We start from the raw sequence: 27,441 nt of genomic DNA on the forward strand, positions 1-27,441 counted from the left end.
GGGCTTTTTCATGGGGATGTTTATCTCCACCACCCTCTCTGAAACAAGACTCTCCACATTAACTGCTGTAACACCACACAGCTCCTCTGGCCTTCTGAATATGTGATAGGCAAATATTCTACCAATAATTTCCTCATTGTTAGAATATTCACTTTGAAGAGCAGAATAAGATAATCTGAATTTCTTTCATGAATTTGTAATCTTTTAGCTCCGACTGGTGTAGCTCAGTGGGTTGGGAATCATCCCATAAACCAAAAGGCTGCTGGTTTGATTCAGGGCGTGTTCCAGAGGCAACTGATTGCCGTTCCTCTCCCACATCAATGTTTCTTTCCCTTTCTTTCTCCCTCCATTCCCTTCTAATAATAAATAAATAAAATCTTTTAAAAATATTTTGTAATCTTTTAAATCATCAACATATAGTATGCCATGGTTGTAAGTCATTAACAAGACAAAAACTCCACTTTTTCTCCCTTGGTTAAATAAGGGCTTCAAAACCTAAATTCTTTCTCTAATCAATATTTTTTTTTTTTTAAAGCAACTGATGGCTCTCAAAATATACATCTGCTACCAACTAGACGAATTTAACTCCTCTGGAGATAAACAGCATGCATGTGTGGTGCCCACATATACCACACGTGTGTACACACACACACACACACACACACACACGCATGCGCGCACTCGTGTACCAAAAGAACTTAAAAAAAACCCTAAGAATTCCCAGTGGTTCCAAATTAAATGAACAGGTGAAAAACAACTGACCTCACATATGACAATCCATTTGTCTTTTTTAGGTTTTTGTTTAAAATGTCAAACTTGTTTTCTCCAAAACGTGGGCTTCTTTTTGGCGTTAAACTCAGACCCTTCTCTCAGCGTAGGCCACAGGGGTGTCGTCCACATGGCCTGAGCCACAACAGCGGTGAAAACCTGAGCGGAGGGTGGGCTCTTCAGACTAAAACTACCGAGACAATTTATTAATGGGGAGGAGGGCACCAACCTTCCGTCAGAGACACCGGAGTGCGGTTAAACAGGCAAAGGCGCGCTATTAGGAAACACAGGTGTGCATGTTGGCTGGCATCAGCTCAAGTTCTAATAATTTTGAAACCAGTGAAGCTTTATAAATTTTCCAGCTCATCCTAAAACAAGAGTGTTCTAAGGCCACTGAAAGATAAGATGAAGAAAGTAATTCCCTGTGGTCAAAGGACAAGATGATAGTAAAAGAGATTTTTCTGAATAAATTAAAAAGAAAATTCTGAAGTGTTTCTAAAAGAACACTGTATTCCTTATTCGCCTTCATTAGCATTTTCACACACACACACACACACACACACACACACAACTCTAGTCATTATTTCACATTTTTCAGGTCTCTTCACTATCCATTTTAAAAGTAGTTACCTCTTGGTAACTAGTATTCTCTATTTTGGATATTACGTTTCTCTATTTTGGATATAAAAGGTTTTGATTTTTTAAATCTGCAAAGAAAACTTATAAGGACAGACTTCAACAATAAATTAAAACTAAGCATCATCCTCTTTAGCTTCCTGGAGGAAGAAAAGCATTTTAATTTCATTCAGTAGGTTTTTTTGGTTCTTTAAAAGTATCACCCTTCAGTCCTGGCTCCACTGATAGAAAACACCTTTACCATTTCCCTACAATAGCAAAGTGCATCTGTTTAAAATTAAACATACTTTAAAGAAAAACCAAAAATCTTCATAATTTTTGGTAAATGTCCTATGCAGCAGAAATGAAGTGATTTTCCCTTTTCCCTACTCAATTTAAAGCTGTGTACAAAACAGGGCTAAATGCAATTCTTCCAGGACAGCAGAGTTTATAAACGATGTAATTCGTTTTTGTTTCAAAAAACAAAAAGAGAAAGGAAAAATAAAACCAAACACAAAGAGAAGAAACCCTGAGGCAAAAATGGCTTTTCCTTTAGACAGTCTTCCTGGGCTCTCTCCCTCTTGTCTGTGTTCACAAGGGGCCCGCAATCTTCTGGGCTGGAAGGCCCTCCTCCAGCCAGAGGGCCGCGGCCGAACCGCTGCGGAGCATCCGCCTGTGGATGCGCCGGAGCCGCAGCAGGTAGAGAAGGATGGCGAGCAGGACCACCAGGAAGCAGCCGAAGAACAGGTAGTGATTGTAGACAAAGGAGAAGCCCCGCCAGTGAGCGTGACTGGCCCGGAAGGTCTCCTGCTGGATGTCTCTGCCCGAGTGGGAACAAAAACAAACAAGCCAGATGAGAGGTTAACAGAGAGCGGATTGGGCAAGGAGTGTGACACGGGAGTGCACAGGACACGGGTCAGGATGCAGCTCCGCAGACAAAAACGAACCCTGTCTCGAGACTTTGCTTCCTTTTCTAAATAATATGGCCTCACAGAGAGCAGCTGTAAGTGCTAACGAGGGAATGTGAAAGCATCTTCATTAGTAGGAGGCAGTTACCGTCATCATAATTGGGTTATAACAAAAATGAGAGAAATCTAGAACTGTGAGGGTTTCACCAGTTACTCAGAAGCCAGTGTGGAACAAGCCACGTTTCTGAGCAGTAATACCCACTACTCACAATCTCTGCAGTGAACCCAGCTACATGTACTGCTGGGAGATGCTCAGCTAAATGAAGGGGGAAAAAGCTCAGGCCTCCTTTGTCAGTGAGCTAGGGTTCCTCCATGGCGGCCAACGGGCAGCAGGCCTGCAAACCTGCGTCCGTCTCTGGCTATAACACAGGGTTTCCACTGAACATGAACGCAGCCGGCAAACCACTATGGTATCAGCAGAACTTGTGACTTTGCTCCTAGGGACACTCACAGACTTTTTATAACACACTGTGGTACTTTGCAGGTGTCTTAAAATATTAATACACATCACCACACTGAAATTCCAGAAGGCTCTATCCCTGCTGCCAGACCTCGTTATTTCATGTGTTAATAAAGAACACAGTTACTACATCACAAAATGTGCTTCCTGTAGTTATTTTGATAAACATATTTCAATACAAGGGTTTCCTGTGTGTCAGCATTACAGACTGCATGTTGAGAAGGGCTCCAGGGCCGCAAAGGGGAAGAGCCCAGGAGCTGACGCTCTATGCGGGGCTGGAGGACTGACACTCGAGAATAACCAGGCCCTGGTGCGGCACCGCTGGGGCGGGGCAGGGCGGGGAACAGCACAGTCAAACTGCACGGACTCTGCGGCTCTGCCCGCAGCCAGCGCTACCCAGGCACCCCAGACGCCCACAAGCCGCAGCTGCCACGAGGCACTGTAACGGAAGAAGAGCATCTCATGTTTGATTCTTATTACCAAACTCATGTTCGTACCTTAAGGGCAAAAAGCGGGTCCTGTAGAGGATTGCTCCAAGGGTCCACTGAACCTCCTTGTCATAAACTTGCAAGGCGGTCTTTAAATTTTTATAGGTGACGGGAAACGAAAAGCCGCTGTGGAACACCTCGAACATCCAGGCGGATTTGAAGCACTGATACCTGCAGACACGAAGCACAGGCAGAGGTGGGACTGGGTCACTGGTCACACTGTCCACAGACGTTCCCCTCCCCGCGCCCCTGTGACCAGTGTGCGTAGACAGGCTTCCTGAGGCCAGAGCTCTGAGCAGCCAAACCAATCACATGCATTTCAAGTTGATCTACTTGGTTTCTGTCCCTTGTCCCACAACATGAAACTGTTTACCTGTTGAAATCAATCAGTTCGTGAAACTTGGTCTCAGGGTGATTTAGCACAGTGCCATGCCAGCTTTTCCCTCTGGCATGCCATCTTTTATTCATTCAATAAATACTGAGCAAGTTCCAGCTTTTTGGGACCTCAGTTTCTTTTTTCTTTTCTTTTTTTAATTTTATTTTAATTTATTTTTTCAAATTCAGTTTCTTTATTATAAAATGAGAAAAGAGGAGGGTCCCTTTTAGCTCTGTTATTCTATGATTCTAAATATTTATCAGAGGCTTACTTTTGGCAAAGCACTGGGCTAAGCAAGGTATAAGATATAATAACAAAAAATAAAATGGTCAACGCACTTAAATAACTTATAATGGAAGGGTTTTTGAAAAGCAACTATGAACAAAGCAGAAACGATAAATGTCCCCAGGGAGACTGAGGGCCCTGGAGACTCAGCAGGAAGGGAGGGGCCAGCTGAAAGGGCAGAAGACTACTCAGAAAAGACAGCTCCCAGCCTGATGCCGAGGCCCGGGCAGGATTTCAGCAGCAAAGGATGACTGGGGGAATTCCAGGTGGAAAGAACAGCGAAGCTGAGCACAGATATGTGTGGAGCAATGTATGTTTGGGCACAAGGATTTGCCACCTTGCTTGAAAGGAGGCCAGGACAGACGAGGGGGGAGTTGTGGGGGAGGAGGGTCAACAGGGGGGCTGGGGCCAGGGCGTGGCAAGCCAGGGCCCACGGTGACTGCGTGCTTTCCTGAAGACTCCCCGGGCTTGGCCGCCCACGACTTACTTTAGCCTGTGGAGGTCAGCGTGAGAGGCATATAGTCCTCGGTCAAAACGCTCCCGTAAGATCGACCACTTTGTTGCACAATAATCCTGAAAGAAATTTTGCCCAAAATAAATAATTGGTCAAGGTTTATTACAATGTTTTTTCATTTAAAGAAGTGTTTATCAAATTCATATTCATTCCTAACTGGAAGCAAACATATCCTTCCAGTTAGAAGCATAACTTAGACGTGTACCAAGACAAGACACATAACCGCTCAGTGAGTATTACTGAGCAAAGAGTACTGTTCTTATTTTTTTAAGATCTTATTTTATTTTCAGAGAGAGGGAAAGACAGGGAGAAAGAGAAGTAGAGAAACACTGATGCCAGAGAGAAACACTGATTGGTTGCCTCTTGTATGTGCCCTGTAAGTGCCCCGACCATGGACCGACCCCACAACCCAGGCATGTGCCCCCAACCGGGAACTGAACCGGTGATTTTTAGCGTGGAACGATGGCCAACAAACTAAGCCACACTGGTCAGGACAAGAATGCTTTTCTTTGTCTTAAAATTCTGCCAAAGTGACTGTTAGAATTTGACTGCCCACACCAACCTCTTGGAAACAGCTTAGTCTCTCCCTCCGTGACTGCCTGTGACAGGCACAGGCATGTGGATAAGCGAGTTGGCACTGAGCTAGCTCAGACTGAGCAGCCTGCGTGTGGTTACACAGTGCAAGGTTCTGGGACACAAAGCTGATTACGAAGAGAAGACAAAGAGGTGTCACAACACTTAAAACGACTCCTCAACATGGCTACTATTCTAACCTCTATTTAAAGGGTGAAAAACGGAGGCTCAGAGAAGCTGAGAAACTTGCAAAAAGGAACAGGAACAGCACTCAGCCTGAAAGAAGAGGGAAAAGGACAAGCATTCTGGGCCCAGGGAACGCCAAGAACGAGGACGAGGTGGGAAGTGGCACAGGTGTGAGGGAAACAGAGTTGTCTGGTACAATTACAGAGTGAAGAGCCAGGCGCGGGGATGACGCCACAGGGCGCGGGGATGACGCCACAGGGCGCGGATGTGAAACGTATCCTGGAAGGAAAAAGAAGCTGCGTAAGATTTTCAACAGGAGGGCAGGTGACGCACTTGCATTTTGACAGAACAGTCTAAGAGTAGCTGGAAGGTGAATGATGAAAGAAGACCAGATGCAAAAACACCAACTGCGAGGCTCCTGCAATAGTGCAGGTGACCGACAGAGGCGTGGACTAGGCCAAAGGCACTGGGACAGAAAGCAGGAAGGGGCCTGAGAAATATCTATGACATCAAGTAATGTGCTTGATTAGACAGGGTTGTCCAGCGAGGAATGAACAAAATGACAGGGTACAGGATCGTCAGTGCTGCCGCTGACTGAGCATATGACAGAACGGAGCAGGGAGAAAATAGTGGGTGTATTTGGAGTCAGAGCAGCTAGCACGTGCTGGGTGGGGTCAGGACAGCTGACAGCAAATCATGAGCAGGGGTGAGACCACCTGAGAACCTGCAAGTCAGGAGGCCAAGAGTGGGAGTCTGGGATCACCAAGGTTTAATGGGTGTGAAGAGGGGAACCCTTAAAAGACCCAAAGAAACTCAGAAGGCAGGGGGAACTAGCGACGGAAGTCCTGGAAGGCGGCAGCGAGAAGTGTCAGATGATATGCCCATTAGTACACAGGAGCACAACCGGGAGCCACTGGTGAGCAGGGCTGTTCGTGGAGTGCGGGGCAGAAGTGAGCTCACAGAGGAGTTCCAGCTTCTGCCTGACCGCTCCTCTCGCCCGGCTGGGGAACAGGATCCCCAACGTGCAGCAGGAGAACCCTCCCTGCCCCCCATCTCCCTTCTCTTGGCCTGGGCCTCCAGTGTGGAAGGGAGGACAAGGCCTGCCACTGTCCACCCGCCTCCCACAGTGCACAGGAGAAGGCTGCTCGGAAGGCTACCTTCGCAGCTTTGGTGAATGCGGCAGCATTGTAGTCTCCTCCCATTCGCAGCACGTCCTCAGTGCAGTAGTAGAATTCAGAAAAGCCATAGAATTCGCTGTTCTGGAAGTGAATCGGGGGCTGGTAGACCCCATTGAGGGAAGTCTGCGTCTCATTAGTTTTGTTCATAAAAGGCTGGAGAGTCTGTCGACACAGGTCAAAATCTCCCGTTCCCCGCAGGTACATGGTCTGTCCGTTCTGCTGGATTTCATCTTTAATGTCTAGGGGTAAGCAGGGGTCCAGGTACGGAGTATCAGGAGCTAGACCAGTTTGCTTCCCCAGGAGCCTATGGGACAAAAAGACACTCGATCATGAGACTGACAGAAAACTGTGTTTTGAAGTCAGTGCCTCTCCAAGTGTGTTCTGTGGACCACGTGCCCTGCCCAGCATTCTGTGGGCACAGAGGGTTCCAGGATAATTAGGTTAGGAAAGGACACCCTTGAGCCCCACCTGGAGATTCATGACATACATCTTCATAGAGCAGACACCTGAAAAGAATCTGGGGAAACACGTGGTCTGGTGACCGCAACCTTTCCGCTCCTTGCACGCAGCCTCGTGTCCCCCCCGCTGAGTGCCCCTGGGCAGGGAGCCCCTCTGCGTCCCAGTTCACCGCTGCTGAGTGCCCACTCACTGTGTGTTCCAGCCTCACTTCTGCCACTAGTGCTTGTGATTTTTATTATATGCAGATGAAATGCGACTGAAAAGAAGTAACAAGTGAAAATGTGTCCTGTGAAAATTAGATGTCTTAGAAAAATATGATAAAGGTGAGTTGCTAGAAAACTGCTGTCAAATTGATGTTAGCAAGATTTAAAAAGAATTTAGAGCACAAGTGTCTATCAGTAGATGAGTGGATAAAACTATGGGACATTCACACGACTGAGTATTACTTGGCTGTAAAAAAGAAAAATTTACCCTTTGCAACAGCATGGATGGATCTGGAGAACATAACGCTAAATGAAATAAGCCAATCAGAGAAAGACAAATACCATATGATTTCACTCATGTGTAGAATTTCATGAAAAATCTCATGTTTATTCCCAGTCACCCCTGACAAATGCTAACAGCAGGTTCAGCAAATGCTTCCTGGGAGCCTGGCACTGTTGTGGGGCACTGTACATGTATCAGCTCATTTAATCCTCCCAACAGTGCTACAAGGTAGATACTATTTTACTCTCAGTTAAAACATATTTTTAGGGGGTGGGTTGGGCAGGGGAAAGTGGTGGCGGGTAAATGGAGACAAATGTATTTGAAAATTTTTGTAAAACATAGATTTTAAAAAATAAATAAAATAAAAATAAATAAATAAAATCTTTAAAAAATACAAAGAATGAATCTAATGACCTGAATAAACAAGGAAAATGGGGACTCACAGATGGAGGGCAGGAGGGCAGACGGTGGGGGTGAGGAGGGGGAGGAACTGAGCAAAAAGGAAAAAGGACTCATGGACGTGGACAACAGTGTGGTGACTGCTGATGGAAGGGGAGTATAAAAGGACTTAGTGGCATTTTTATTTAAGTTAGGTGAAAAATATTAAAGAGGAAAAAAAGAATTTAGAAAAATGAGTAAAAACCAGACGGATTTGATATCAAATTCTTCACAAATGCCTGTAAGTTCTTGGTATTCTTTAAGCCAAAACAACTTCCAGTGGACCGGGCGTAGCGCATGTCTGAGAAATGCCGGAGGCAGCCTGAAAACACCTTGGCCCAGCGCGAAAGACTTGCAAATGAACCCATCAGTGAAAATAAGATGCATTATCTGGGGCTCAGAACTACGGCAGTGTCCTGAGAGGGACACTTCCACCAGGGAGGAGTGGGTCTGAGTGAGGGACAGTGAGCCTCCCTGGGACCCTTGGCGGGGTGCGGGGCTGAAGGCAGGACCCCTGGGTCCTTCCACTGCCTCTCCCAGCTCAGCAGGCAGGGGACTAAAAAGCCAACAGTGCTGACAGGCTTCTGCTGACTGAAGTCTTACTGCTTTGCCAGGGTGGGTTTTTATGAGCAGAGACCTGGATCTGAGCTTGCCTGCTGGGCAATGAAAGGTGCTTTACCTGTTCTTTTGAACTGTGTTGGCAAATATCTTATCTTCATATCTCTGCCGGGCAGCATTGCCACCAAACCCAAGAAATGTGGCCACATAGACTCGGTACACATGCTCAGTCTGATGAACATCACATCCAAGGTTAAACTCAGCCAGCAAGTTCTTAGCCACTTCTTCCTGATGATGTAAGGATAACAAAATTAACATTTTGAGCAATATAAAAACAATTATCTTCTTTAAAAAGAACCAAAGAAGATTCTCATCTAAATGGAGCAAGAATTTCTGCTTCTGTATTTCCTTCTAGATGTCCCTCCTAAATCAGTATGACAATTCTGACTTGAGAAATTTCAGATGCGCTGCCCATCTGTGATATCGTCACAACTTTTTGATAAAGGAAGTTGGCAATATAGTTCACATCTGCTAACCTAGTATTCTATTTATGGAATCCTATGCTTTGGAAATAATCTTGAATACTGAAAAGTCTCTATACACAAAGATGTCCTTTGTAATCCTGGGAGAGAAAAAGCTGGATGTCATCTAAATATCCAACTCCTAGGAGGGTTTAGTAATTTATGCTAATCAAGTTTATGGAGGAACACACTTATGTACTGTTAAATAAAAGGCACAAAACTGCATAAACAGTAAGATTATAAAAACCACATTTTAAAAAACTGTAAGTAGGAAAAAAATGAAAAAATAGCATCAAAATGCTAACAAGGATTTCTTTGGATAATGCATCCATGGGAAATTTTTAATCCTGATTTTTCAGTATTTTTTTCCAAGCTTGCTTTATATATATATTTTTACTACATTTTGAAGGGAATAACATGACTTTTTATAGGGTGTGACAGTGTCCAGAGGTATGTCTGGATGGGAAGTAGGAGACGCAGACTGCAATACTTGAATTTATCAAGCATTTTTCTAAGGAGTTTAATAATGTACCATTTATTGGGCGAACACTAGGTGCCTAGCAATGCGTTAGATATATTATACGCACTATCTCATTAAAAGTTTATAGTAACTCTGCAGTCACATTTATAGATGGAAACCAGCTCGAAGAAGTTAAGTGACTTGCCCAAGGCCACACAACCAGTGAAGAAGGTTGACAGTGCACCAGTCTTTTTCAACCACCACACTACGCTGGGGGAAGCGCAGGAATGAGACTTTGGTATTAGTGTACAGCAGAATGGACAGAGAGTGATAAAGCCGTGTGGCAACTGAGGAGCCCTTCTGGAAACGCTTCTGCTGTTCTCCACACAGGCCGCAGCCGACTGGGACATGCAGTGACAGGGAGTACGAGGGGACGGAGAAAGACAGAGTGAACTGGAAGTTCAGAAACGCGAAAGCAGTCCTTTCCAGGAAAGTTAAAAGCTACCAGCCACTTAAGACGACATATATACACATGTATCCCCCAATTTTAACTTAAGAAACCTGATGCTATTCTATTTAAGTTTTACAATCTCTGTTGAGAAAAGAATTGAAGAGAAAATGCAAACAAAACTCAAGCATGTGACTGACATGTATACCAAAGAGAAACTCCATGTGAGTTCAGAAAACAAACCGGGTGAGTTCAATGAACACACAAACGGCTTAGGGGGGCTTTGCCTTGGCTTCCTCCTGTCTCCTTTCTCCTGGTTGAGAAGGTGGTACCTCAGCAAGCACAGTAAAGATGTGTTCAGACTCAGAAAACAAAACAGAAATGGATGGAGACATGTTAAACGAAACCAAATCAAAAAGAAGGAAACTTGTACAGATAATACCTGCTGTGAGGAGGCAAAGCTTACAGTTTTGGGGACTTCGTATGCTATCTGAGTCGACACGCCTCCCATGTCGAGAATACCGGCAGTTCTTTTGCGGAGAATGGCTTCACTGCCTTCACTCCCAGGAACGTTCACTTCCACCACAGCCTCGTCATCTGCAGAGAACGAGACACGCTCATGGGCGCGGAACAAACCCAGAGAACTGGGATCTGGGGAAGTGCCATCTTGTTTCCATGGTACGTTTCAAGCATTTCTAAGCAAACCCAGCCTCTTCTTCCCAACTACAATCAAGCTGTGTGGGACAGCAGCTTCTCTCACTCTGTCCTACACACTCAGCTGTGTCACAAAACTTAGCGCCTTTTTAGCCCTTAGAATAAACAGAAAAAGCCATGACTTCCAGTCAGATGCATCAGCTGGAAACATGCTACTTACCATCTTCAATATGCTCAAATCGTCCGAGGACAAAATTAATGCCGATCCAAGCATACACACCTATAGGCATTGCACAGGGTAAAGATAAGAACAGGATTTTAAAATATTTTGTATAACTCTGGTCAATGCTGTCTGTGCATATATCTCATTTTTTTTTCCCCGACGACCTGTGAGAACATCATCTGGAATAACATTTTTTTACTGATATATTTTACCTTTCCTAGTGGCTTTCCAAGAACTCTCAATTCTAAAACTTATAGTTTCATATCATTCACATAGGGGTAGTTTATTTATTTACAAAGGTGGGGGGAGAAAGAGAAGGAGAGAAACATTGATCAGCTGCCTCTTGCATGCCCCCAGCTGGGGACCTGGCCCACAGCCCAGGCATGTGCCGACTTGTGGGAATGTAAAGAGGTCTAATTCCCATCAGCCAGCCTTTCCAGTCCACAGGCTGGTGCTCAGTCGATTGAGCCACACCAACCAGCATGGGCTAGTTTTCCTTAGAAATTCCCAAGTTGTTTTCATATCCTAGAGTTTTTATTTTTTATGAAGTTAAACTTATCAATTGCAAGATTTTATAAACAACTTGGACTCTTCTATTTCCTTTGTCCCTCACTTTCACTCCTTTACCACATCTGATTCTGTTTTTACAACATTTCCTACAACCAGTCTTTACCCATTTTCATTACCGTTTTGATTTAAGCTGTGCAGAGGTCTAATCAATCTTCCAGCCCCTACTCTTCCACTCAACCCACTCTATTCTCTGCCACTGAATGGATCTACAGAACAAAGTCCAAACTTCACAGCCGGAAAATTCAAGACCTGTCCAGTATTTTTTATTGACTTTGACATATAACATTCTGTAGGTGTGGTGTACAGGTTACTTTGATACATTTGTATACTGTAATACATTGCCCTTATAGTAATATTTATATTACACTTAATGTATATTATCGCCTATATTCATTATACATTTGAATTTAAATCTGTTATATGCACCTGAAAAGTTCAAACTCACAATGTCCAAGGTACTGTGCATTCGATCTCTAGGGCTTGTTTACCACTTGTCCCAAATTTGAACCCTTAAACACCATCAGTCTTAGCCCTGACACCTATCCTCTGGTAACCACCATTTTACTCTGGTTTTACAGGGTTTGTTTTTTTTTTTCCAGATTCCAAAAACAAGTGGTATTATATAGTACTTGTCTTTCTCTGAGTTATCTAGCTTAGTATAAAGTGCTCAAGGTCCACGCACGTTGTTGCAAATGGTAGGATATCCTTCTTCTCATGGCAAAATCACATTCCACTGTGCATTTGCACCACATCTTTTTAATCCATTGATTGTTGATGGGCATTTGTATTATTTCCATATTTTGGCTATTGTGAATAATGCTGTGATAAACCTAAGGGTGCGTACACTGTGTCAAAGTCCTATTTTGATTTCCTTTGGGAATGAAATACCTGGAAGTGGAATTGCTGGATCATATGGTAGACCCATTGTTAATTTTTTAAGGAGCCTCCATATTGTTTCCATAGTATTTAGACCTATTTACATTCCCACTAACAATAAAAAGGAAATCCTTATATTATACAACACATCCTTACTAGCACCCGTTCTCTCATTTTCTTGACAGCAGCCATTCTGACAGGTGTTAGGTGATACCTCATTGTGGTTTTAAAGTGCATTTCCCTGGTGGCAGACACTGAGCAGTCTTTCCATGTGCCTGTTCGCCATTATGATGTCCTCTTTGGAAAATGTGTTTCATTCTTCTGAGCATTTTTTAATTGCATTGTTGTTGTTGTTAAGTTGTATGTGATCTTTACATATTTTCGATATTAACACATTATCTGATATACAGTCTGCAAAATTTTTCTTCCATTCTGTAGGTCTCTTTTCATTCTATTCTTTTGCTGTAAAGTTTTTAAGTTTGATGCAGTCCCATTTCTTGATTTTTGCTTTTTTTTGTTTGTGCTTTTGGTGTCATGCCCAAAATACCATTGCCATGGTGAATACTGAGGAGCTTCTTCCCTAACTTTTTCCTCTAGAAATTTTATGGTATCAGGCCTTATGTGTAAGTCTTTGAATCTACCGAGTTAATTTTTGTAAGTGAAATCAGATAGGGGTCCAATTTCATTTTCTGTGTGTTCCCCCAGTTTTCCCAGCATCGTTTTTAAAAAAGATTTTGAGAGAGAGGGGAAGGGAGGGAGAAAGAGGAAACATTGATGTGTGAGAGAAACATCGATCATATGCCTCGCACACATCCCCAACCGGAACCTCGCCCAAAACCCATATATGGGCCCTGACTGACCAGAAACCTTTCGCTTTGCAGAACAATGCCCAACCAATGAGCCACACTGGTCAGGGTGCCAGAACCACTTGTTGAAGAGACCATCTTCTCCCACTGGATGTTCTTGGTTCCCTTATTAGCTGACTGTATAAGCAGGGATTTAATTCTGAGCTCTCTATTCTGTTTCCTTGGTTGACATATTTTTCTGTAACAGTATCATACTGTTTTTATTACTATGGCTTTGTAGTATAGTTTGAAATACAGAAGTGTGATACCTCCAGCTTTATTCTTTTTTCCTCAGGAGTGCTTTGGCTACTCAGGTTTATGGTTCTGCACAAATTTAAGAACAGTTTTCTTCTATTTCTGTAAAGCATGCCTTTGGTATCTTGATGGGGATCGGGTTGAATCTGTAGATGGCTTAGGGAAGCATGGACATTTTAGCAATAAAAATTCTTCTGATCCATGAACATGTGATGTCTTTCCCTTTGTCTTCGATTTCTTTCAGCAAAGACTTGTAGTTTTTGTTGTACAGGTCTTCAATTTCCTTGGTTAAATTTATTCCTAAATGTTTTTGGTTCTGATGCTATTATTTCTTTTTCAGATACTTCATCATTAGTGTAAAGGAATACAACTGATTATTGGATGTTGATTGTGTATCCTGCCATTTTATGAAAATTGTTAATGATTAACCAATTTTTTAAAAGACTCTGGGGTTTTCTATATATAGATCATCAGCAAATAAGGACAGTTGTACCTTTTCCTTTATAAATTGGATGCCTTTTATTCCTGTCTTGCCAATTTACTCTGGCCAGGCCTTCCAGTACTATACTGTGTAAGAGTGATGACAGTAGACATCCTTGTTTTGTTCCTGACCTTAGAGGAACACCTTCAATTCTTCTCCATTAAGTATGCTAGCTGTGACATGGCCTTTATTATGTTGAGGTATATCCAACACGTCAAGGGTTCTTATCATAAACACATGTTGTATTTTGTCAAATGCCTTTTTCTGTGTCTATTGAGATGATCGTGTGATTTTCATCTTTCACTTTATTGATGTGATGTATTACACATTTATTGATTTGCATGTATTAAATCCTTTTTGTCTCAGAAACAAACATCACTTGGTCCTGGTATATAATGTGCTCTTGATATTAGTTTGCTAATATTTTGTTGAGTTTTGCATCTATATTAATCTCAAATATTGGTTTACAGTTTTCTTGTATCCTTATCTGTTTTTATCAAGATAATGCTGGCTTTGTAGAGTGAGTTTTGGAGTGTTCCCTCCACCTTGATATTTTAGAAGTGTGCTGCATTCCACAATACCTGATAAGTTGTATTTCACTTTTCATTTGTTTCAAGATAATTATTTCCCTACTGATTTCTTTTAACCAATGGTTGTTTAGAAGTATTGTTTAGTTTCCACATCTTTGTAGATTTTCTCTTTCCTCTTGTTGCTGATTTTTAATTTTATGCCACTGTGGTCAGAAGAGATAGTTGGTATGGTTTCATTCTTTTTAAAATTTGCTAAAAATCCTACAGTCTATCCTAGAGAAGGTTCCATGTGCACTTGAGAATACATATTCAGCTGCTGTGGGCTGGAATGTTCTGTATATGCCTGGTAAGTCAACTTGTTCTAACATGTGGTTCAATTCCAACATTTTCTTGTTGATTTTCTGTCTGGACAATCTATGCACTGCTGATAGTGGGGTATTGAAGTCTCCTAATATTATTGTATTGTTATCTATTTTTCCCTTAAGATCTGCTAATACTTGCTTAATATACCAGGTCCAGAAGGTATCCAGCCATGTAATATGAAAAATAGAGACATTTATTGAAAAACACACAAGATACAAGAAACACTGGACACAGGGCAATGATACCTCAGTCCCCTTCAAAGTAGGCACCTTGGGGACTCACAGAGCTCTCCCAAGAGTCACCACCGGCTCCATTGGATTTTCCTGAATCTCACTGATGGTCTCAAATCTCCTCCCTTTCAAAGGTGATTTTGGTTTGGGGAAAAACCAGAAGTTGCAGGGTGCCAAATCTGGGCTGCAGAGGGACTGAGTCACCTGGGTGATTAGATGTTTCCCCAAAAGACTCTACATGAGACATAACACACGAGCAGAAGCACTGCTGTGACTGTGCCCTAGCCCAACCACCAGCTGCCCAGAGCTGCGGCCTTCTGAATCATCTCAAGTTTCCACACAGAAATGTTCAAGCTTAACGCGAAATTTGATGCAGATTCATCACTTTACTCATTCAGTCATTTTCAATGTGAGGGCTCCACAGTACACATGCTTACTCAATGGCTTCTACCACCCTCCACTGACAAGTACAGTGAAGCTGTCACTGTTCACACATGCGCATTCCAGTACACTCCCCTTGGCTGCCATGTTACAGCAATGATGCACAAACCATTTTGTTTATATTAACAACGGCTGGCCTTTTTCTGGTCAGGCCTCATATTTTGGTGTCTGGGTGTTGGGAGCATATGTATTTATGTCATAGCTTTTTTTAAAATTGTTTTATTTTTTAAACTAGTTTTACTTTTTTTTAGATTTTTAGAGAGAGGGGAAGGAAGGGGGAAGAGAGGGAGAGAAACACTGATGTGCAAGAGAAACATATAGATTCGTTGCCTCTCACGTGCCCGCAACTGGGGACCTGGCCCACAACCCAGACATGTACCCTAGCCAGGAATCGAACCGGCAATCCCTTGGTTTGCAGGTCTGTGTTCCAATCCACTGAGCCACACCAGCCAGGTTTGTCGTATCTTCTTGATACATTGATCCGTTTATCATTATATAATGACCTTCTTGTCTCTTCTTATCCTTTTTGTCTGAAGTCTAGTTTGTCTAAGTACGGCTACATCTCCCTTCTTTTGGTTTCTGTTTGCTGTGACCACCACCCTCCAACCTTTCATCTACCCTATGAGTGTCTTTAGAGTTGAACCAAGTCTCCTACAGGCAGCATATAGTTGGGTCTTGTTTATTTTTTAATCCATCTAGTCACTCTGTGTCTCTTGATTGGTGAGTCCAAACCATTTTCATTTAAGGTGATTACTGACATGTAAGGATTTATTACTGCCATTTTCATCTTCTGCCTTCTGGTTATTTTGTCTCTCCACTGTTTCTTTATACTTCTGTCTCCTCCCCCGCCCCCGCAATGCCTTTAAAATTCTTTTTCATTGGTTTCTGAGTTTTAACATAATGTATCTTGGAGAAAGACTTTTTCTCCAAGTCTTGAGATAACAGGGTATTCTACCAGCTTTGCAGACCTGTAATTTCAGTTCTTTCCCCCAGTTTGGGAAGTTCTTAGTTATTACTGATTTAAACACACTCTGCTCTGTTCTCCCTCCCTTCTGGTATACCCATTAATCTTATGCTGGCTCTTCTAATGGTGTCTATAGTTCTCATAGGATTTCTTCACTTTTTAAAAATCTTAGTTCTCTCTCATCTTCCATCTGAAACATCTTTATATTCGTATCTTCAAGCTCACTTATTCTCTCTTCCATCTGATATGACTTATTTCTAGTACTTTATTCATCTCATTTATTGAGTTCTTTAACTCCAGAATTTGGTTCCTTTTTAGAATTTCAATCTCTTTGGTAAAGCACTCCTTCTGTTCTTTAATTTTATTCCTGAGATCATTTCATTGCCTTCCTGAGTTTTCTTGTAGCTTGGTGAATTTCTTCACAACAGTTTTAATGAATTCTTTATCAGATCACACTAGTCCATGTCTTTGGGTTCAATTACTAGAAAACTGTCGTCTTCTTTTTGTGATACATTACCGTGATTTTTCATAGCATTTGATGAAAAGTGCCTCTGCTGACGCCTTCCAAGTAGTGAAGACCTTTCTCATTTAGGTAAAGCTTGGTTTATTTTGATTCTAACAATTCAACAGGTTTGTAAGCAGGAGACTTTCATTTTCCAGAAGGTGGCACTACTGCACAAGTTCTTGGTTTCTCTTATCAGAGCTGAGTAGGCCGGGAGCGTGCTCATAAAAAAAAGTTGTTGGAGAGGGGAGAAAGCGGTGCCCAGAGTTCGGGGGGGTGTGTGCTCAGCTCCCGTGCTCTGGGTGTGTCCACAGAGCAGAGAGGGTGTCCGTCCGTGAGTGGTCCTCTTGCAAGAATCCTAAGGCAGACAGCAGGCAACTCATTCCTTCAGTTGTCTTTGCCAGTCCTTCCCTTTCCTTTCCCCCAGTCACCATGAGGTCTTCCCAGAGACAAGGAACAGGTTTTTCCAGCTGCAGCATGCGGGTCCGGGCAGACCCCTGCTCACGACCGTCCTCCACCTCCTCTGCCAGGAAGGTCCTGCTGTCACCCCTGCCGCGCTCGCCTGGCTCCACAGCCTCCTCTAAGGGTCAAGCCACTCACTTTTGGGTAAATAAATGAATAGGTCTCTCAGGTGCCCTGGTGTGCTGTGCAGAGGTGCTTCTTTTTTTGCTTTTGTTACTAATGTCTTATTATAAATCAAAAGGGAGAAAACGAGAGTGACTCTGCTATGACGATGACACCAAAACCTGTCCAACTTATACTGTTATTAACACCTTTCAAAAGAGCCATAATCCAGTCAAACTAAAATAATTTCACCTGTGTTGACTCAAATAATTTCTCCTGGTTGAAATGTGCTTCCTATCTCTCAGAGCCCAACCTATACCATGCTCTGGTATGTCACATTTATAACTACTTGTTAGGTACCGTCAAATGTCATTTTCCTCATGATGCCCTTAGCTAGAAAAATGTCTTCCTCTTTCAAACTCCCACGATACTTTTTCCTTATCTTCCTTCAGTACCTAAACTGTACTCACAAAGCGGTTAACTGCGTACTTTACTTGGCATTATCCGAATTAACCCAAGTTTGAGTTCTCCACAGTGTCTTTCAAAGAGGAGGGCTTTGCTAAAATTTTAGATGATTTTCAAATTTTTTTTTGTTCTCCATTTCTAGCAAGTTGTTCACCAAATAGTATCATTGATTTGTCATTTAATTCTCAAAAGAATTATTTCTTTGAGAAATAAAAAAAGAATATTTTCTCAGTATATCAAAGCCAAGAATAATTTCCCCTTCCTAGAGAAAAAGTCAACAGGAGGCTCCATCAGCTCAGTAATTATCATAATTCCAGAAACTTGTATATCTTACGCAAGAAACACAAAACTTTTCTATCACAATGAGTCCAAAATTTGTTTCCCAAGTGTGGTGAATACAAACTAAATTATATTTTTAATGGATTAATGTTGGATAGTAAAGGCCAGCCATATAAGAAACTAATTTTGCTATTTAAAAATCATACTATTTCAAGGCTATGGTTTTCTAAATTTTAAGGAATAATTTAATAAAGTATACATGGTGGAAATGGAGGATTTAAAGCAATAGTTTCCCAAATTTTAAGGGAAGACCAGTATACCAACCTTCTTGTTTCCCTGAAATTACTTCAGCATGAGAATCAGAAAACAGAAAGTCAAAGTGCACAGGGATGTCAGTCAGAAGGTCTTCCAGGATGGCTTTCTGCTGGCTGTAAGACAATCCAAAAATTGACATATCAAAATATTGTACGGAGAACTTTTGTTTTAAAAAGGAAAAAAACCCACTCTGACTCTGGTATATCCTATATGAAAATGAAAAACTTTAAAACCAAAGCAATTCATTGAAAAGACTGTTTACTTTAGGAAGAAATTTTTAAGAGTTGTGTGAATTATTCAATTCCTGGATGTAAAACTATAAATTCTTAAACTAATAAAATGGAAAATCACAGTTTTTTTAATGACAACTTTAGAGTTTACTATTTACTTACAATCATAAACAAATACATTAAAAGATATTTGGTGAGTTCTACCTAAGGGAATAGTTCTGATACTATTCCAGATTTGAAAAAAAGAATTTTTAATGTCTTCTTTTTGATGATGATGACGGAAGAGGAGGAAGGGGACTGGGGGAACAGAGGGAAATAAGGAGGAAAATAAATAACCACCGCCACCAGCGTGGACTGCGCTGTGTGGGTGGAGGATCACCTTTCAGGAAGGATTCTCATTCCAGCTGTGCAAAGAATGTAAAGAGGTGTCTCTTTGTGTTTTGCCCGCGGCACATGCTCTGCAGCAAAGTTCAAGAGTGGAGAAATGTAATCGCTGACTTTCTCTGGAGAAGTAGCAAATTCTGAAATGCCTACAGAAAAAGAACACCTCTGTTAACAAGTATATATTTTAGCTGATCAGTTACACTTCTTCACTGTGGCTAATGTGAGAGCAACTCAACCTATACACCATACTCTCCTAGTCTTTTCCTATCTACCTGGCAACACCTTTCAGTCTCTCTTCCTTAAGTGATGGTACTTTCTTCAGTGCTATGCTCTCTTATTCTCACTCATCAAAAGTGACAGACCTCACTGAGCGAGCACCTGTTACATGTCAGACACCCGGAGTCGATTACACTGGAGCACACCCCTGCCCTTGGGAAACGTGCCCCCGCCTTCCTCAGGCAAGCGTCCTCACTCCCATGGTTGCCATCACCATCAGTACGTCTCGGACTTATCTTATCAGCAGCCACCCAGATCTCTTCCCCAACCTGCAGAGCAGTATGTGGTAACTGTCCACCCGACAACGCCATGTGCTTGTCCTCAGAGCCCCCTAAAACTCAACATACGCAAATCTGAACTCAACATCCACTAGAAACCCACTCTTACTGCCAGTTACCTACTTCAGTGACCACTCTCTCTAGCTGCCCAATGGCCCATGAATAAAATCCCTCTCCCTCCCTCCAGCATGTGTTCTGCGTTTCGTCACCTGCCTCTCCTTGGTTCCTCTCACATTTTTCCACTTCTCATCTCTTCTGAATACCTCTACGCTCTGCCGGCCCACACATCCTACTCTCTGGTTTTGAAATTTCCTGACCATTCCCTATGTCAAAGGTGTCTCTTCTTGACTTAAAATCCTCTTGGGGCCCCTCAATGCCCTCCAGATAAAGCTCAGTTCCAGAATGGCATGACCTGCCCTGCATGCTCGCCCAACCTGTGTCTTCCTGCACTCCTTCCGTCTGGCTTCAGCCATACTGAACAGAATTTCTGTAATGCATCCCTCTCTGCTTTAGGGCCCCTGCCTCCACCAGAAGAGCCTTCTCTTTCACTGCCTCCCAACCCACTTCCCCTCTTTCCACCTGGCTAACTCCGCCTCATCCATGGAGTTCTTCCCTGTGGAGGGAGGTCTCCCCAACAGAACCCTGAAGACGAGCTCTCTTTGCCCCCATGCTCTCCTCTAGCTGTGGCACTCACGGCCTTGTCCAAATCGCCCATTTACTTGCTGGTCTCCTTTCTACTGCAAGTTTCTCAAGGGCACAAACTGTGTCTGGTTCAAATTTATACTCTCAGCACTAACGTGGGGCCTGGCAAGTAGGTGCTCAGCAAACACTTGCTGAATGGATGCATAAGTGCATGAGTATTTCTAGTTGTCACTGAGCCTACAATATTAAAGATGAGGGGAATTTTAGAAGTCCAAAAATTCCTAGTTTCACAGACTAGGAAATTGTGGGCCCAGAAAGATTGAGTAATTTGTCAAAGCTTTGAGTAAAAAACAGACTAAATGCCAGTATTTTTTTGACTTCACATACAATACTGTTTCAATGGACAACAAGCCCAAAGCTATCTAGAACCTATTAAGGAACTTTCTTGAGAGTTGCGGTAATGCTATACATGAGAGGCCATGCTTCAGGACAGAGAAAAGCTATAAAAAGGTTCTTGAATTTCTACTTACAGAACTTCTGGAACACCAGAGAGAACAAAGTTAAGCCTCATTTTAGTGAGAGTCTGGTGTCCACTCTGGGCTGCTGCTATAGCTGACACTTTGCTCTCAAAGGTAAACTCCAAGGTGTGGGAGTTTTCATCCTATTCCGTGAGAGCAGTTTAATCACTGATGGGACCTGGTACGTGAAAGTAGATGAAACCCAAAGTGCTTTAGAGAGTTTTAGTTTTTAAAATCCTGGTGAATTTTTTATTTGATCAATATTACTTTAATCCTGAAAATGCTTCTAAAGATTAGATACATAAAAATTCCAGGGATGGAAGAATAGAAAAGTAAAAATTAAGTCATTCACTAAAACCTAGAGAAAAAATGGTCTTTGTTAACAAAAATGTATTATGATACCAAAATAATGCCTGTATAAGACACTGAGATTAAGTTCCCTCTCTTTATCCTGAAAAATGAAGTAGAGTTTTTGAATTTTCTGAGCAATATGCTGGTGCCCAGCTGCCTGACCACTAGGGCCGCCCGGAGAAGGAAGTGGGGCCTGAGCTACGCAGTGAAGAGTACGCAGGGCGCGAGCGTCCATAGTCTGTGTGGTTAGGAACTGTTTTATTCTGTCAGGTTAAAACTGAAGCTCCTTTTCCCTTGTTTTTGAAATAGCAGATAATTAAGTTATGATAATTATTTTTTGCCAATATTCTCTAATATTTTAAAAGATAATCTCCTTGGATTGTTTGGATTTAATATTTTACTCTCTAAAACATTTGGCAAGATAAAATTAAAGTGCTGAATCCGTAAGAGGTATGGTTCATTGTTTTAAATTAGAGGTTATCAATTTAGCAAGACATAAAATGCCTATTTCAAGGTACTCCTGATACCTTCTATTCCTAATGCTCCTGGTAGTAGAGCACTGCCCATGGAAATGATGTAGATATAGAAAAAAGGCTGAAAACTACTGATTTAAATTGGTAAGGCACATCCCAATTTTTCTATAACACACTTAGAAATTGTGGTCTCTTTAAAAACTGAACATAATGATATCAGCTCTTTAAAGTTCTATGGTCATCCTTATTAAATAATCTATATGATTAGAAATATATTGGGATGGCAATTTTTAAAAGGATAAATATATACCAATTTATTAGAATATAGATTTCTATGAATTATCTGAAATGATCTTGTCATTACGGATGAAGACCAATGGCAAACGACCAGAAAAAAAAATATCCCTCCCTAATCAATGTCAACCAGCAAACGTGAGCAGGCACCATGAATAAGGAGCTACGGTAAATGCTGCAGGAAACAAAAGAAAGACATGGTGTTTTGATATTTTATTAAGGTGTTAGTCACCTTATGCAAGAAGGATAAAAAAGAGAGAAAGAAGTGAAAAAAGTAAAACAAGGAGACCAACTGGGTCCCTGTGAGCTCTGAGTTAGGGTGACTGCGGGGCTGAAAGGGAAACACGTGGAAGACATCACGGCGGCGGCAAGGCCAGAACCTGGTTATCAGAGACATACCTGGTTTTATTTTCATAACCACTGGCTTTCGGTGTTTATCCCTCATTTGCCTGATGTCCAGCAGGTCACGGGGATTGCCGTTGTGCCTGGGCCAGCAGTAGACAAACACCCGAGACCCGCTGCTGCCACAGTCCACCACGACACCGTAGTTCACATTGGGGTTGCTGGTGTCGGTAGCTTCGATGTCAGTAACCCGTGCCAAGTACCTTGTTTAGAAAAACAAATATATACTCTTGAAACAGAGGATATCATCCTAAACCTAACAGGTCAGTGCAATAAACAAATACTAAGTCAGTGATTTCTAAGCTGTGCAGTAGCACCAATATACCATTTTCTCAATCTCCAAATGATTAAAGAGTCAGAAGAAAACAAACAATAGCAATAAAGGTAATATAAATCAGATATACACTCACTATTCCTTTAAAGTTCAACCGAGTTCTCAAAAGCAAAACTACTTCCAACCTATCACCATTAACTGAAAAATCAGCTGACAAGATATCACAGAAGCAGTTGATGTTAAATCCTCTTATGTGGATTTGGTGGTTAATGATTAAACAGTTTCAAACAGTTTAATTTTTCATGCCATGCTGTATTCAGCATGGCACCTGTTCCCTACAGCCACAGGCTCCTGAAATTCCACCTAATCCCAAACTCCTAAAGCCATGAAATGAAGATATAGCATCCCATCGTGAAAATAAATGTTTTTTTCTCTTACCTTTGAAACTTCTTGTCTCTGGATAGTCGCCCATACTTATTTCGGATTATGATGACAGAAAAGTATAAAAGTGAAACAGCAGCAGCCAGAATACTAATAACAATAATTTGGCGTAAATTGGTATTCAAAATTCGAGGACATCCCACTGGAGAGATGCTAAAATGCCAGGAAGCAGGAAATAGACAGGAGATTCCAATCCTGAAATTTCGAAAAACAGATTTCAAAGCAATCTGCTCCGAACCTCACCTCAAATGATCCAAAAGCAAGACATTCAGTTTGAGCTGCCCCAACTCCCCCGCCAACAGGTATCTATATACCAGCATCGTCCTTATCGCTGTATTGCTTGTAACTCATTACACTCATGCACTGCATAATGATGTTTCAGTCAACGATGGACTGCATATGTGACGGTGGTCCCATAAGATTATAATGAAGCCGAAAATTCCCATCACCTAGTGATGTCGCATGCAACACATCACTCATGTCCGTGGGGATGGTGGTATAAACAAACCTACTACACTGCCAGTCATAGCGAAGTGAAGCACATGCAAGTACGTACAGTACATAGCACACGATGATGATAAATGACTATGTTGTTGGTTTATGTATTTCCTGTACTGTATTTTTTTATCGTTATTTTTTAAAATACTTTTACTTATTTATCTTGAGAGAGAGGGAAGGAAGAAAAAGAGGGAGAGAATATACATAGATGCGAGAGAGAAACATCGATCGGTTGCCTCTCCTATGCGCCCCAGCTGGGGACCGAATCCGCAACCCAGGCCTGTGCCTTGACCGGGAATCGACAGCGACCTTCCACTTTGCGGTACAATACCCAGCCAACCGAGCCACACCAGTCAGGGCTTCACTGTTACTTTAGAGTGTGCTCTTTCCACTTACATAAAAAAGTACCCCATGTTATAAAGACAGCAGCCCCATCCATCCTGTGTCTACTGCATCCCTTGCTTGCATTGTTTTCTCTTGTGCTTGATTCAGTCTCCTGCTGTTTTATACAGAAACATGCTGTACAGGCTCATGGCCCAGGAGCAACAAGATATAACCTGTAACCTAGGCGTGTAGGAGGCTGCACCATCTGGGCCTGTGTAAGTGCACACTGTGATGCTTGCACAATGACAAAATTGCTTAACGAAATCCCCATCATGTTCTCCTTGTTAAGCAACACATGAACGTACTATCAAATTAGATGAATGAGAATTAAGCCTTTCTGTGTTTTCCCACTTCTTGACAGAATTATGCAGATTGTTATTTGTACCCTGCTTTGTTCCAAAATATTAGAGACCGCTTACAAGAATAAGTTCAATAACATACATATAAAAATCTGTAATAAAATCAGGTTTAAGGACGATGAAACCAAAGAGAATTTAGTACATAGGAATGTATGTAATCGGGTAGGCCTTCAAAGGTGGTTGTGCATCCTCATGGCCCATATACTGCCTATTAGATTGGAAACACAGAAATAGCTCAGAAGGAGTAAGCTTTTCTTAACACTGAATTTGAAGGCAAATTTCTCCCTGATGATTATGTGAGAAAATAGTATTTTTAACAACATCCTCATTACATAGTCAATAAATGAGTTATGTATGTTGTGTTTTTAGAAACATCCCTGAGACATGTTTGCACATAAAAACTTTTCTTCTCAGTTTATGTCAGGAGTGAGGGGCTTTATTAGGCTTAAAACAAAAACAAACAAACAAACAAAAACCCAAAACAAAAACCACCTTGCTAACATTAGGATATATTTTAGTGTTTTACAGTTAATTTCTATACTCTTCCTTTTAAAAAGTGCTTCATGGACTCACAGAAGGAGGTGGCATCCTGTTAGCCCAATGGGATTTTCCATTTGTTGTTTCTAGTCTCCATGTGGGCTCCTGGGCCAGCCTGTGGGGTTCACCGCCACGCCCCCACACCTCTGGGACTTAGAGACAGTTATCCTGGGCTTCATGCAACCCTCACAGACTCTGACACACATGCCCTTTATGATACACCACATTAACCCCTGTAGGACCCACTTGGCTTTATCACCTTCTGTCTGCAACAGGAGCCCCCTGGGGCTCTGTAAGAACAAAGGTATAAAATAAAAGTGTAGCACAACTGTGAACACTTTTCGCTTGGGGTTTAGATTTTTTTCCCTCTCAAAACCTGTCTCAGTGGCACCAAAATCTCAGGTTTCCCAGTGCAGTGGTCGGGCACTGTTACTCACCTTCCCATGCTGACGGGTCAGAGGTTGGCCAGTGTTCTGGGAGTCAGTCCTCATCCGCCATCACAAAAACAAGGGGGTCCTCCCGCAGCCAGAGCCCTCCTGTTCCAGAAGTAAGACAAATCACAAAGAAGGCCCAACCCAAGACATACCTATGGTCTTTGTCAACTGTATGTTTAAATCCAACCACACAAAATCTGGTACCTAATCCTTGCACTGAAGCTGTCAAGAAGGGTTTATTTTGAGCATGTAGCTTCTGCATTAGCACTGATCTAGCCTGTCTATCTTTTTAGTCTTATCCCCAGACAGACAGACAGCTATTACCCTATGCGCCAGCCATATTAAACACATGCTGCAAGTCACTGCAATGCCCTGCATTCCACTGCATTTCTAGAAGGACCTCTTTGGTCCATCTGTTGGCGTTCCTATGTAATCCTCATGACACACGTCAACCACAGTTCCTCTGTGAGGACGTCCCTAGTCCTCATCTCCCCAGAGTATGTGCTCATCACTGTAGTGGGCTGCAGTATTATACTTGGGGCTGGCTGACTTTCTCATCACATGGCAAGCCCCTCATTGGCAGGGACAGCCCCTTAGTCTTCTGTTTCTCCAGTGACCAGTGCCTATCACATAAGTGATGAACAACCATTGTTTGTTTCATGGATGGTTGGGAATGGGAGACACAAAGGTGAATCAGACGTGGATCCAGCCCTTAAATTTATAATGCAGTACAGGGGAAAGTGTGCACACCCACGCACACAGAGTGTTAGTAAGGCCTGCCTGGCAAATGGGAGAAATAACTTTAATTAGTTCAGGTTTTAATAAGGCGTCCACATTGTACCATAGACCCAAAACTTAGGACAGACAATATTTGTGACTTAAGCTTTATGCCAAGAGGAAAAAAATGTCAATTACTTTAGGAATTTTAATGTGTTTTTATAAAGTAGTTACCTTCTAGCATTTGAATATTGTGAAATTACTACATTCTACCTTTATTAGAATTCCAATGCCTCAAAGATTTAAACATTAAAAATATCCATTAATATATAAGATGAAAATGTAGGTAAGTTTTTACATAATCTTGGAATGGGTAATGCTTTTCTACAATGGTATCAGTGTTTCAAACCATAAATGAAAGAAAATACATCTACACTTGAGTTAAAGGCTTTGGACTGTTTAAAATACACAAATACACAAAGCTTGGGAAAATTACTTGTAACATATGTGACAAAAGGTCAATACTGCTTACATATTAAAAAGTTTATAAAATAAATACATAAGAGAAACACTAGAACAAGTGAGCAAGGATACAAAATTAATGCAATAAGAAATATGAATGGCTGATAAAATAACTTCAATAGTATTTAGAGAAATATAAATGAAAACAAGACTTTACCACTATCAGACTGGCAGAGATTAAAGTCTGCTGATACTTTGCTACCCAGGGGGTGGAGGGGAAGGCCACCAATACAGCTGTGGAGACCTAAATAGGTACTGACCTTCTGGGGTCATACTGGTAACAGATACAGCAATTTTTAACATGCTTACCCTCTATTCAACCTGTCACACTTCCAGAAATTCATCCTTAGAAAACAGGGTAAAACCAAAATATGTATATAGGCGTTCATCCTAGTATTGTATATAATAGCAAAACATGGTTTCTAAACTCATGTGTATTACAGGGGATGAGTTAAATTAAACATGGCCACTTATGCGATGGAATACAATGTGGCTATTAAAGGTGATCTTGCAGCTCTATATTTATTGACATGGAAAGATGTCCATGATAGATTAAGTGAAAAAATTACACGGTACATAAGAAAGGGCTAAATTGAAGGAGAGAAACCAAAATGTTAACAGTGGTTAGTTATTTCTGAGTAGTGAAATAATAGATCATCTTCATTTTCTTCCCTAGGCTTGCTTATATTTTTTAAAGGGCATATATTGATTTTTATTATCAGAAGCAACAACAGAACTATTTTTAAAAAGCTACCTTTAACTGATATCTTTAGTTTCCAGCATCAAATCCTCTTCTGGATAGATAAAGAAAGTCTAACTTAAAAACTCTTCATGACATAGGAATTCCAACTAGGAAATTTTTGTGTGATAGTTGATCTGAATTTTTTTAAAAAAATGCTTCGGTTAACAGCCTTAAGTCAAGGTCCCTGGGGGGAGCGAGGCCTTTAGCGATTCCGTGACGAGGGCTGTGAAGTGATATGAAGGGCACTGAGGAGGAGCAAACCTGACTCCCGATTTCAAGGAGCCTGCAACCTGGCTACAGAGAAAATACTAATACCCAGGAGATAATCAAGAGTATAACAGAAGGCA

At 41.8% G+C, this 27,441-nt stretch overlaps 1 protein-coding gene across 2 annotated transcripts in view; it reads right to left on the reverse strand.

The window, feature by feature from the left end:
- Positions 1-1,811: 1,811 nt before the first annotated feature.
- The window catches only part of ENTPD4 (ectonucleoside triphosphate diphosphohydrolase 4), a 28,903-nt gene continuing 3,273 nt past the window's right edge, over positions 1,812-27,441 (reverse strand). The window contains exons 2-13 of one of the 2 annotated variants that reach the window (XM_054578983.1): positions 25,117-25,215; positions 22,899-23,096; positions 22,184-22,389; positions 18,948-19,098; positions 18,348-18,451; positions 10,656-10,715; positions 10,248-10,378; positions 8,474-8,640; positions 6,391-6,715; positions 4,448-4,533; positions 3,309-3,470; positions 1,812-2,203 (exon numbers count right to left, since the gene is read on the reverse strand). In XM_054578983.1, the coding sequence (XP_054434958.1) occupies positions 1,975-2,203; positions 3,309-3,470; positions 4,448-4,533; positions 6,391-6,715; positions 8,474-8,640; positions 10,248-10,378; positions 10,656-10,715; positions 18,348-18,451; positions 18,948-19,098; positions 22,184-22,389; positions 22,899-23,096; positions 25,117-25,124 (1,827 nt within the window). In that variant the 5' untranslated portion in view covers positions 25,125-25,215 and the 3' untranslated portion in view covers positions 1,812-1,974. Of the gene's footprint in view, positions 2,204-3,308; positions 3,471-4,447; positions 4,534-6,390; positions 6,716-8,473; positions 8,641-10,223; positions 10,379-10,655; positions 10,716-18,347; positions 18,452-18,947; positions 19,099-22,183; positions 22,390-22,898; positions 23,097-25,116; positions 25,216-27,441 lie in introns of both variants that reach the window. The other variant, XM_054578982.1, reaches the window with a different exon arrangement.

Source organism: Pteronotus mesoamericanus, unplaced genomic scaffold, assembly GCF_021234165.1.
Source record: "Pteronotus mesoamericanus isolate MK-2021 breed Mesoamerican mustached bat unplaced genomic scaffold, CSHL_Meso_final contig_502, whole genome shotgun sequence".
Taxonomy (NCBI): domain Eukaryota; kingdom Metazoa; phylum Chordata; class Mammalia; order Chiroptera; family Mormoopidae; genus Pteronotus; species Pteronotus mesoamericanus.